Genomic DNA, 12656 nt, shown 5'->3' with positions numbered 1-12656 from the left:
GTGAGATCGCCGTAAAGCGATCTCACCGCTGCCTCTGGGAGTTTCAAAACTGCAACTCCCAGCATGCCCAGACAGCCTTTGACTTTCTGTGAAGGATCAGATGTTGCCGAACTACAACTTCCAGCATGCTGGGGCAGTCTGGTATGCTGGGAGTTGTAGTTTTGCAAAATCTGGAGGTCCACAGTTCAAAGACCACTGTATAATGGTCTCCAATCTGTGCTCTTCCAGATGTTGCAAAACTACAAATCTCAGCATGCTCAGTCTGTCCAGGCATGCTGGCAGTTGTAGTTCTGTAACATCTGGAAGAGCACAGATTGGAGACCATTATACAGTGGTCTCCAAACTGTGGACCTCCAGATGTTGCAAAACTACAACTCCCAGCATACCAGACTGCCCCAGCATGCTGGAAGTTGTAGTTCGGCAACATCTGATCCTTCAGATATTGCCAAACTACAACTTCCAGCATGCCTGGGCAGTCTGGGAATGCTGGGAGTTGTAGTTTTGCAACAACTGGAGGCACACTAGTTGGGAAACATTGTCCGTTTCCTACCTCAGTGCCTCCAGCTGTTTCAAATGTTGCAAAACTATAACTCCCAGCATGCACTGACAGACCATGCATGCTGGGAGTTGTAGTTTTGCAACAGCTGGAGGCACACTGGTTTGGAAACACTAAGTTAAGTAATAAACTTTCAAGTGTTTTGCAACCAGTGTGCCTTCAGATGTTTGCCCTCCCCCAAATGTGAATGTACAGGGTACACTCACATGGGCGGAGGTTTACAGTAAGTTCTGCAAGTTTGAGATGGCGCAAATGTTGCGCTGCAGCTCAAACTCCCAGCGGCAAACTTGCTGTGAACCTCTGCCCATGTGACTGTACCCTAAAAACACTAAACTACACTTACACTAACCTAAAATAAAAAGTAAAAAACACTACATATACACATACCCCTACACAGCCCCCCTCCCCTCCCCAATAAAAATGAAAAACATCTGGTACGCTACTGTTTCCAAAACGGAGCCTCCAGCTGCTGCAAAACATCGACTCCCAGTATTGCCGGACAGCCATTGACTGTCTAGGCATGCTGGGAGTTTTGCAACAGCTGGAGGCACCCTGTTTGGGAATCACTTGCGTAGAATACCCCTATGTCCACCCCTATGCAAATCCCTAATTCAGGCCTCAAATGCGCATGGCGCTCTCACTTTGGAGCCCTGTCGTATTTCAGGGCAACAGTTTTGGGACACATATGGGGTATCTCCGTACTCGGGAGAAATTGCCTTACAAATTTTGGGGGGCTTTTTCTTCTTTAACCCCTATGAAAAGGTGAAGTTGGGGTCTACACCAGCATGTTAGTGTATAAAAATTACATTTTTTACACTGACATGCTGGTGTTGCCGCATACTTTTCATTTTCACAAGAGGTAAAAGGGAAAAAAGACCCTCAAAATTTGTAATGCAATTTCTCCCGAATACGGAGATACCCCATATGTGGGCGCAAAGTGCTCTGGGGGTGCACAACAAGGCCCAGAAGGGAGAGTGCACCATGTACATTTGAGGTGATTTGCACAGGGGTGGCTGATTGTTACAGCAGTTCTGACATAAACGCAAAACAATAAATATCCAGTTTTTATAATGGGGTCATTTGTGGGGTATTTCTAATATGAAGACCCTTAAAATCCACTTCCAACCTGAACTGGTCCCTAAAAAAGTACGATTTTGAAAATCTTGAAAAAAATTGGAAAATTGCTGCGGAACTTTGAAGCCCTCTGATGTCCTCCAAAAGTAAAAACATGTCAACTTTATGATGCAAATATAAAGTAGACATATTGTATTTGTGAATCAATATATCATTTATTTAGTATGTCTATTTTCCTAACAAGCAGAGAGCCTCAAAGTTAGAAAAATGCAAAATTTTTCATGAAATTTTGAAATTTTACACCAAGAAATTATGCAAGTATCGACGAAAATTTACCACTAACATAAAATAGAATACGTCACGACAAAACATTCTTGGAATCAAATTAATCAATTAAAGCGTACCCGTTAAATCCAACAATTTTTTTTTTTAAATATATCACTCAGTACCTAATCCTGACCATGTACATCAAATTTTTATGTGTCTAGAACCTTTATTTTTTTTTTATTACACTTTTAATTTAGCTCACTAGTCTGAATTCCTCTCAAAGGGAGGAGGCGTGGCCTCACTGTGCAGGTCTCCGCCCCCTCCCTCTGTATGCTGTTTGCTCACATCTTCCTTGGCATTAGCAAAACTACAACTCCCAGCTTGTCCTCACTGACAGTAGCGGGACACAAGCTGACAGTGGGAGGATTTTTCCTCCAGCTGTGAGCCCTGCGCTCACAGCTATCAATCAAGGAAGTGTGTCCATGACATAGGTGATGACGCATGGACACAGCAGGACTAGTATGTGTCCAAGCAGGCAGGGGGAGCAGTAGTTTGACTGGCTTTTTCTGTATGAAATACTGAAAATTTTCTAATGAAAGAAATTGTAAAACCTGTTGGTTATACATGCTTTACAACATATCAAAAGTTTTTGTATCTGACAGTGCCCATTTAAAGCATCCCAGAATGATTAATGCTTAAAATGACAGTGGTCAGATTTGCAAAAAATGGCCTGGTCCTTAAGGTTAAAATGGGCTTCATCCCCAAGGGGTTAAAGGGGTACTCCGCTGGAAAACATTTTCTTTTAAATCAACCGGTGGCAGAAAGTTAAACAGGTTTGTAAATTACTTCTATTAAAAATGTAATCCTTCCAGTACTTATCAGCTGCTGTTTACTACAGAGGAAGTTCTTTTCTTTTTTAATTTCCTGTCTGTCCGGCCACAAGTGCTCTCTGCTGACACCTCTGTCCATGTCAGGAAGTGTCCAGAGCAAAAGAGGTTTGCTATGGGGATTTGCTCCTACTCTGGACAGTCCCTGAAAGAAACAGAGGTCTCAGCAGAGAGCACTGTGGTTAGGCAGAATGGAAATTTAAAAAAAGAAAATAACTTCCTGTAGATCATACAGCAGCTGATAAGTACTGGAAGGGTTAAGATTTTTAAATAGAAGTAATTTACAAATCTGTTTAACTTTCTGGCACCAGTTGTTTAAAAAAAAAAAAAGTTTTCCAGTGGAGTACCCCTTTAAGCAGAGTGTGACTGAGCTGCAGTCAATTGTAGAGGTTGTCACTAGCAGGACCCCTAAAACTGGGAGAGGGGTTCATACAAAAATTTGAGACCATATGGACTGTTTTTAATCACCTTTTTAATCTCTTACCTTCTAGTGTTATTTAGTGTATAATAAAAGTTATGTTTTAATTTGACATATGATATGAGAAAATCTTTTAACCCTTACAGGGCTACCTGTACTATTGTTGCACCTTCACATGTGTTAGAGGACTCAATTTGTTGTTGGCATGCATTTTCTATGGGACTGAGGTCAGGGCTTTGTGATGCTTGGGGAATTGTATCACCGCTGTCTGTCTGTCAGTCATCTACAGTCAGAGGGACAGACTCACACTGTGAGTGAGCTGTGCCTGTCGGACTCCAGATGACATGCAGCAGTGCCCTGACACAGCCTGTTCATTACACAGACTGGAGTTAAAGGAGTACTCCGGCGCAAACTTTTTTCCTTTTATCCCGTCCGGGCTGCAAAATAAAAGAAAACACACTTTCTCTTACCTGCCAACGAGCCTCCGGAGCTCCGGTACAGGTGTTTGGTCCCTGGGCTGTATTCTTCTTACTTCCTGTTAGCCCTGCACGTCACACGGAGCTTCAGCCTATCACCGGCCACAGCGATGTCCCGCCTCGGCCAGTGAAAGGCTGAAGCTCCGTGTGACGTGTCGGGCTAACAGGAAGTAAGAAGAATACAGTCCAGGGACCGAACACCTGTACCGGAGTGTACTGGAGCTCCGGGGGCTCGTTGGCAGGCAAGAGAAAGTGTGTTTTCTTTTATTTTGCAGCCCGGACGGGATAAAAGGAAAAAAGTGCGCGCCGGAGTACTCCTTTAAAGATTGGACCCGAATGGTTATTCCAGATAGACAATGCCCCCAAGCATTACAAAACCCTGACACAGTCAAATAGAAAATGTATGGACACAATTTATAAAGGAGGTCTACAAACCTATGGACTCAGTTGCTCCAGTTCTAGCATGTGGAATTCTCTTATTGTGAAAAGCTTGTGAAAGAACCCAAAATGTGTGACTGAATTTAGACAATTTAGAGGCAGTGTTAATAAATATTAACCACGAGTAAACTTCTAAACCACTGGTAATGTAATAAAAGCTGAAATAAATTGTCTCTAGTGTTATTCTGTATCCACTAATAAAATACTGTATAATAGTGATCCTAAGTGACCTAAGAGAAGGAATGTGTACTAGGGTTAAATGTCAGAAATGAAAAAAAAAAAAATGTGTTTTAAAAGGGTACTCCGGTGGAAAACTTTTTTTTATTTTTTTAAATCAACTTGTGCCAGAAAGTTAAATAGATTTGTAAATTACTTCTATAAAAAAAATCTTAATCCTTCCAGTACTTATTAGCTGCTGAATACTACAAAGGAAATTCTTTTCTTTTTGGAACACAGAGCTCTCTGCTGAATTACGAGCACAGTGCTCTCTGCTGACATCTCTGTCCATTTTAAGAACTGTCCAGAGTAGGAGAAAATCCCCATAGCAAACATATGCTGCTCTGGACAGTTCCTAAAATGGACAGAGATGTCAGCAGAGAGCACTGTGTTCGTGGTGTCAGCAGAGAGTACTGTGTTCCAAAAAGAAAAGAATTTCCTCTGTAGTATTCAGCAGCTAATAAGTACTGGAAGGATTAAGATTTTTTTAATAGAAGTAATTTACAAATCTGTTTATCTTTCTGGCACCAGTTGATTTAAAAAATAAAAGTTTTCCACCACCGGAGTACCCCTTTAATAAATGTGAATGAAGTGTGTGTGCGTATAAATATATATATATATATATATATATATATATATATATATACTGTATATCTTTAGCTGTAACTATCACAGTCATGCATAAAAAATTAGGTAAGGGTAGAAACTTTAGCATCACAGAGTTTTTTTTTACACCTGTACAATCTACAATATGATGCTCAATTGTCAATACATTACAGTTTAAAGGGGTACTCCGGTGCTCCAGCGTTCTGAACATTTTGTTCAGAACGCTCGTAGCCGGAGGCTGTGATCGTGATATCACAGCCACGCCTCCTGTGATGTCAAGCCACTCCCCCTCCATTCATGTCTATGGGAGGGGGCGTGTTTGCCATAGACATGAATGGAGGGGGCATGGCTTGATGTCACAACCACTGCTGCAGGAGATCGCGGGGGCCACAGCTGCGGGACCCCCGTGATCAGACATCTTATCCCCTATCCTTTGAATAAGGGATAAGATGTCTAGCAGCGGAGTACCCCTTTAAGAGTTGTGATGAAGAAACCATCCTCTGCAAACTCCCATCATTAGAAAGCATATGCAGCTGTTTGGTACATACACTGTAAATACTTCTCTCCTTTTTCTCTCCTCTCCATTTTAGAAATGGCTTGGACAGCAATGTTCTTAGGTTTGTTGCAAAACTTATCACTGAAAATCCTATAGATACAGAACGAGTGTTCATCATCTCCTTCTTCTTAAGTGATGATACCATAGCTGTGTTTGAGCCGCCACAAAGAAATTCAGGTACTGAAACAAGTCATATTGAGTATGTCATTTGATCTGTCAGAAAAACGTAGTAGGGCCGAAGGAGCTGGGCAGATTCATAGATTGTTTTATTGTGTTAAATTCAGTGTAACATAATGAAAATAAAAAAAACACAAATTTTTTTAAACATAATTTCTGATCATGCTGACTGAGTCCAGTGGGTGGTCCTACTTAGTGACTGACAGTTGTCTCTTTATACAGTCCTATACAGGGAAGGCTGTCAGTCACTAGATAATACCCTCATCTGGACTTCTAAGCATAGGAAATGCACAGATTTTAAGATATGTCGAATCTTTATTCCACAAAACGATATACTAATCTGCTTAGCAATTTTGCTCTATTATATGCTGCCACGTTGAATTGCATTTTTATAGTTCCATGGTTCCTTTCGGTTTACTTGCAACCATCTAATTTGTTTGTAATGCATAAAGAATACCATAGACTTGAGATTATTGTTCGCAGATGCCTTCTATTTCAATGAGATCCATCAGCAAATGCATGCCATGCCTGTCTGTAGTTCAAAGATTGACTTTTTTTTATTGAGTGTGTTTTTGCTGCTAGGAATCATGGGTGGCAAGTTTTTGGAAAGATGTCGTATCAAGAAACCCAGTCAGGAGTTATTCAAGACCGAGATGTCAGAATATTTCAAAGCTGAAGACCTCTTTGTTGGTGCCCGTGTTAATTTCAATGGACACAAGTTTATATTAGTTGATGCAGACGAATATGTTTTTACCTACATGGAGAAGAATGTTCATGAGGTGAGTCTTACATTAGGATTTACTGTAATATAACCGGCTGAGTGGACCGTCACTGCTGTGAAAGACAGACATGTCTCCAAAAGTGGGAGCCTATGAGCTACGGGGAGACGACAAGGCTGATAAGTTAAGCAGGCACCATAAGGCCCTGTTATGCAGTCGCACCCCCTGCGATCAGACACTTGTTTTTCTAAACTGGAGTACCCCTTTAAAAAGTAAACAGGAAAAATAAGACTGTACTCGCTCTACCACTGCTTCAGTGTCCCTCTCTGAAGGTGCTAACATCATGTTCACTGTGCAGAGAATATAGAGATGAATACAGGCTTTTTTAGCCTGGTCCAAGCCTGTATGGATTTTATTTAAGTAGTAGAAGACCCTATATGTGTAAGCAATTAAAAATGTTTTTACAATTTTGATGCACAAAATATTGGGACATTTTATACAATACATCTATAGTCCACTCTGTAAGGGGTTATACTTATAATCTCATATCTTATAAGATGATAGCTTGTCACAAGGACATGCAATCTTTTCATGATGGCTAGGGGTCTTATTTCTAGGACCCCCAGTGATCGTAAAAATGATGGAGCCGCAAAGCCTTTACTGTTATTCCCTACACAGTGGTGCATCCACCCGGCTGTGTAGGGAACGGCAGTTGACCCGTTCACGTGTGTATTTGCATTGTCACCCCTTTCCAGATACTGCAGTGGGAATGTAATATTTGGTTTAATAGAAAAACAATAGTCAACAGTAGTCCAGTCCACCTGTGTGTTTGCTCCTGCATAAGACTTGGTGCTGAGACTATACGCTCACCCATGGATTCATAACAGAAAACATTAGAAACGTGTCAAGGTGTTCCTGCCAGATAGCTACCTTGTTGCATGAATCTTTTAAGTTGAAAGAAATAAAATAGATTTTTATACATTTATTATTGCTGTCCTGCACCTTTTGAAATATAGTATTGCTTGGTGCCCTCTAAAATTCATGGGTGACTTTGTAGTACATAAATCCGCCAAAATGGGAGCCACTGTGCAATGGTTCTTTCTTGTGGCTAATAGAAAAGTCTTGAGTGGTGCAATGTACATATACCAATAGGGACGGCAAACAGGGACCCAGATGTAATTAATAGGACTGTAGAGCAATATTGCTGTTATTGTTTTCTATATCAAACAATTCTTTACTTAAGGTATAAAAATTACAAAGTGTCAACTAACAGTAAGAGGGGGGGGGGGATACAGGTGAGTGCCTACACTGGAGACCCTACCTATCTAGATAGGCTCCTAAACTAACTAAGGATGGGGGCGGGGAACATAAAGACAATATAATTAAGGTATGGTATAAAAGGTATAAAAATTACAAAGTGTCAACTAACAGTAGGAGGCGGGTTGGGATACAGGTGAGTTCCTACACTGGAGACCCTACCTATCTAGATAGGCTCCTAAACTAAGTGTGGATGGGGGCGGGGAACATAAAGACAATACAATACTATGAACAGATAAATTAGCCTCTCTTGCCAAGGCAAGAGAGGCTAATTTATCTGTTCATAATATTGTATTGTCTTTATGTTCCCCGCCCCCATCCACACTTAGTTTAGGAGCCTATCTAGATAGGTAGGGTCTCCAGTGTAGGCACTCACCTGTATCCCAACCCCCCTCCTACTGTTAGTTGACACTTTGTAATTTTTATACATTAAGTAAAGAATTGTTTATTATTTAGGCCTAATTGGTGATTTTCGCTTGTGATATACTTACTATTTATATTCACGAAGGGATACCTTTATCATTCTGGTTTGAGAATACCAGTCATCAATTACTCGTGTCTACTTTTTGTTATTGTTGACTATAAGAATGTTTATCATAAAAAAAATTCTGAAGGGAAACAATTTTAAGAACTGTAAAACTATATTTGAGAAACAATTTTAAAATATCACATCGCAGAGACTGGGTAACATGAGAGCCCAATACACCTCATAACACAGGCATTCCAAATCAACTCTTACCCAAGGCATTGACATTGGCTCAAATGTGGCAGTTATAAATAACCACTCAAAAATCTGAAACATTATTTAGAAGTTGAGCTTGGCGAGAATGTGAACAAGATAAGAAAAGTTTAGATGCTGTATCTTAAAATATTCACAATCTAGAAAAACATCAACAGGCAGGGAAATTCCATGGTTTATTAATGCTTTTTTTCTAGCCAGAAACAGCTCATTTAGATCCTGAACTGTGATTTAGTTACACACATTTGGTATTTGTATTTCTGTTAAGTATTTTGACATGTAGGGCAACTTATTTTTACTGTTGTCTTCTTGTGGTTATTATAATATTTGATGTATTTTACATACATTGTAAAGACTTTTTAGGATTCTAGCTGTTTATCCTGATGATTTCTATTGCCTGCTTCATACACTAATTTACAAAATATGAATTGTTTTATTGCATCAATAATTCCAGTCAAAAATTCAACATTGACATTAGCATTCAGCATTGACCGCCATCATTACTTCCTTAACAACAGAAGCCATGACAGCAGTGCCAGACCTGTTAAACAACGTACACCGATTTGTAATATACATTTGTTAAAAACGGTGTATATTTTTGTCCCTGCAGCTATTGCAAGTGTATCTCTATGAAGAGTCCAAATACAGGAAGTGAGGGTGAACAAGCGGGGCCCTGTGCACTAAGAAAAAGCAGGACAGTGTGCACTGATGCTCTAACACATGCTCCTGGCTCATACATCAGGATTATTGATAAGCCAGGAGTTTGTACAGAGCCCTGCTTTTCCTACCCTCACTTCCTGTTTTTGGACTCCTCATAGAGCCACATAAGCAATAGCTGCAGGGAAAGCATTTTTTCATCCAAAAATATACACAATTTTTAACTAATGTATATTACAAATATACATATAATGGTATTATCTACATTATATAAAAAGTTTTTGTTGATGACAGGTACACTTTAACCCCTTCCCGCTACAGGACTTATGCATACATCCTGCATGGGCTCCAGCGAAATAACACGGGGTCGCGTGCTGACCTGTGTCATATCGCATCGGTCCTGGAGGCCATCAACGGCCGGGACCCCCGTGGCTAATACCGGACATCACTGATCGCGGTGATGCCCGGTATTAACCCTTCAGACTCGCCGATCAAAGTTAACCGCCGCGTCTAAAGTGAAAGTAAACGTTGCCGGTTAGCTCAGTGGTGCTGTTCAGGACCGCCGGGATAGCCTGGCATTGATAATACTGATCAATGCCAGGCTATTGCCGGGCAGTGATCAGTGCAGGAAATCAGTGTGTGCAATATTATAACCCCGTATGCAAAAAAAAAAAAAAGTGAAAATAAAGTGTTAATAAATGTTACTTAACCCCTTCCCGAATAAAAGTCAGAATCACCCTCCTTTTCCCATTAAAAACTATGTAAATAAAAATAAATATAAACATATGTGGTATCGCCGCGTGCGTAAATGTCCGAACTATAAAAATATATTGTTAATTAAACGGCACGGTCAATGGCGTACACGTAAAAAAAATTACAAAGTTCAAAATAGCGTATTTTTGTCACTTTTTATACCATAAAAAAATTAATTAAAAGCGATCAAAAAGTCCAATCAAAACAAAAATGGTACAGATCACAGCGCAAAAAATTTGCCTTCATACATCCCCATATGCAGAAAAATAAAAAAGTTATAGGGGTATCATTTTAATCTTATGTAACTACAGAATAAAGAAAAGGTGTCATTTTTACCGTAGAAACGGAAGCCCCCAAAAGTTACAAAATGGCATTTTTTCTTCAATTTTGTAGCACAGTAATTTTTTTTTCTTTTTCGCCATGGATTTTTGGGATTTTTTAGTAAGGAGGAAAAAAAGAAAGTGGAAAACGCTATGTCCTTAAGGGGTTAAATTGGTCTTGTGCTGCCTTATCTATGATTCAACAGGGTAGGGTGGTCCCAGTGGCTTCTCCCCACTTCACTGGTTTTGATTGATAAAACAAACATCACTGGAAAGATGTTCCCCCTTGAAAACATATAATACCTCCTAACTAAACCCTACCGTCACCCAAACCCCCTTTTACTCACAGAATACAAGGACCCATGTTGTGGTGAAAAATGGGCAACTCACCCCGTTTATTTAACACAAATATAATAAACAATTTTAATTAACATTATTAACAGATATACATGACCACATGTAAAGTTACCTGGAAGGCCAAACCCTAGAAATCTATTAATTTCACCAATAACCTGATGCACTTATCTCTTACCTTTGGCCTCATCCACCTGACCCATGGACACCCATGTGGCTTAGTGCATGTTCTTAACAACTCCTGGGCCCCCGAACCACCACCAGGAGGCCCATTCCAGCAGTAGCCTAAACAACTGGGAATAAGGGAAGCAACTGGGGACTGCTCATGTTCAGGCAGCATGAAAGTGATGACAAGTTATCTTTAAAAACATAAACTATGTATGTGCTATGCAGAAATTGTGCCTGCATAGAAATAATAAAATAGACATGTAGATTTACTAAAGAAAGATATATGGGGCAACCATTTGAGGTCCATGGAACATAATGGGGGAAATTCACGCCAGCTACTAATTTTTGCAATTCTTTATTTTTTTTTATTTTTTACTGATTTAAGCTACGCTTGCCATCCCAGTGGGCGGGGTGTGGTTTAAAAGGGGTGTGGCCCCGTTGGCCCATCAAACTAACTATGATTTAACTCAGGAATGATGTAGATTTCACTGTGCTGTAGCCTCTTAATACATCTGCAGAAACGAACGACAGCGGGAGTTTGATTAAGACCGGCGTGTGATACACCAGTCATAGTAAATTTCCTCCTGCATGTTTAAATACTAAGACAAAAAAATTAATAAACAAAATTTCTATTAAAAACATTTATAATATACTTTTAGCCGGCTCCTTGTAAAATAACATGGAGGTGGGAGTTTATGTGCTTCCTTGAAGAAGAACCAGAAGTGGACCAGGCATTAATAAATATCTCCATGCCATGCCTCTAAATAATATGGAAGCTTAATGACACATTCAGTGTTTAATATTACTGGAAACCCTTAAAAACAAAACAGTTGCAGTGTCATTTACAATGAGCACCATTCACCACTAGGTGGAGTACTAGCATAAGCTATGATAGAACAGGGTAGCTTAGTCTCGGTCACGTCTTTGTGACTTAACCAAATGTCATTTTACAGTCATAATTGGCTTCTTCTACAGACAAATAAGCTTTTGAAAATCCTTTTATGGTTATGCTTTCTGAGCGTCTCATGCTATAAATTAGATGTAATTGCTTAACACATTTTAGAAGCTGAGAAAAACAAAAGCCCTCAATAATAGTCTGTCTTTCCAGATCCTTATGGCTTATCTGAACACTATAAAGACTGGGGGAGAACTGGTATCTCTTCCAGAGTCCAAATCTCACTACAACGGCAAATCTGAAATCCTTCCACAAATGTAAATCAACAATGGCAAATCCACACCACATCATGCACATTGTGGATATTTAGTACAACATATGTAAGGTGACACAATGTGTTAAAGATATGCAGTTGTGGAGTTTGCTGCAGATCGGCAGTATTTCTGGAAAAAAAAAAAAAAAGCTGCAAAAATAAAGTTAAATGGGAAAATCAGCAACATAATATATCCTCAACATAAGGTGACATGCTACAGATTTGTTTTCCGAGTGTGTGGGTAACAGAAGCATTACTGTCATTTAAAAAAACTTTTGACATGTCATACAGACATAATGTTTAGATCAGTCGGTGTCTCATTACTGAGATCCCCACCGATCTCTAGCTATAGCTGGGTGAAGGGCCCAACTGTGTACTTACTGTAATTTCCTGGCTCGGCACTCAGTCCTTCTCATCGGCACTCAGTCCTTCTCATCGCAGGTTTCTTTGGGGAAGATTTATGAAAACCTTTTCAGAGGGAAAGTGGAGCAGTTGTCAATAGCAACCAATCAGATCGCTTCTTTAATTTTTCAGAGGCCTCTTTAAAAGTAAAAGATGAAATCTGTTTAGTTGCTATCAGCCAAAAAAGAAATATCCTGGTGGAACCTGAGAGACTTCATTATAGGTTAGTCTCTTGGGTGTTGCCGATGGATCTGGTAGAGTGTTTTCGATTACAAACAAAAAGCATAACATGAATGTAAACAGGTAAACAGAGCCTACCTTGTTTTAAATGAGTAGAGAATGCTTAAG

The 12656-nt window shown here is 39.8% G+C and overlaps 1 protein-coding gene across 2 annotated transcripts in view; it reads left to right on the top strand.

Moving 5' to 3' along the window:
• The window catches only part of EFHC2 (EF-hand domain containing 2), a 119025-nt gene that overhangs the window by 75368 nt on the left and 31001 nt on the right, over positions 1-12656 (top strand). For both annotated transcript variants that reach the window (XM_056558173.1, XM_056558172.1), the window contains exons 9-10: positions 5529-5671; positions 6254-6450. In XM_056558173.1, the coding sequence (XP_056414148.1) occupies positions 5529-5671; positions 6254-6450 (340 nt within the window). The remainder of the gene's footprint in view (positions 1-5528; positions 5672-6253; positions 6451-12656) is intronic.

The sequence above is a fragment of the Hyla sarda genome, chromosome 2 (genome assembly GCF_029499605.1).
Source record: "Hyla sarda isolate aHylSar1 chromosome 2, aHylSar1.hap1, whole genome shotgun sequence".
NCBI classification, from domain to species: Eukaryota; Metazoa; Chordata; class Amphibia; order Anura; family Hylidae; genus Hyla; species Hyla sarda.
Note: the sequence above shows the minus strand (reverse complement) of the source record. Positions and strands in the feature narration are given on the sequence as shown.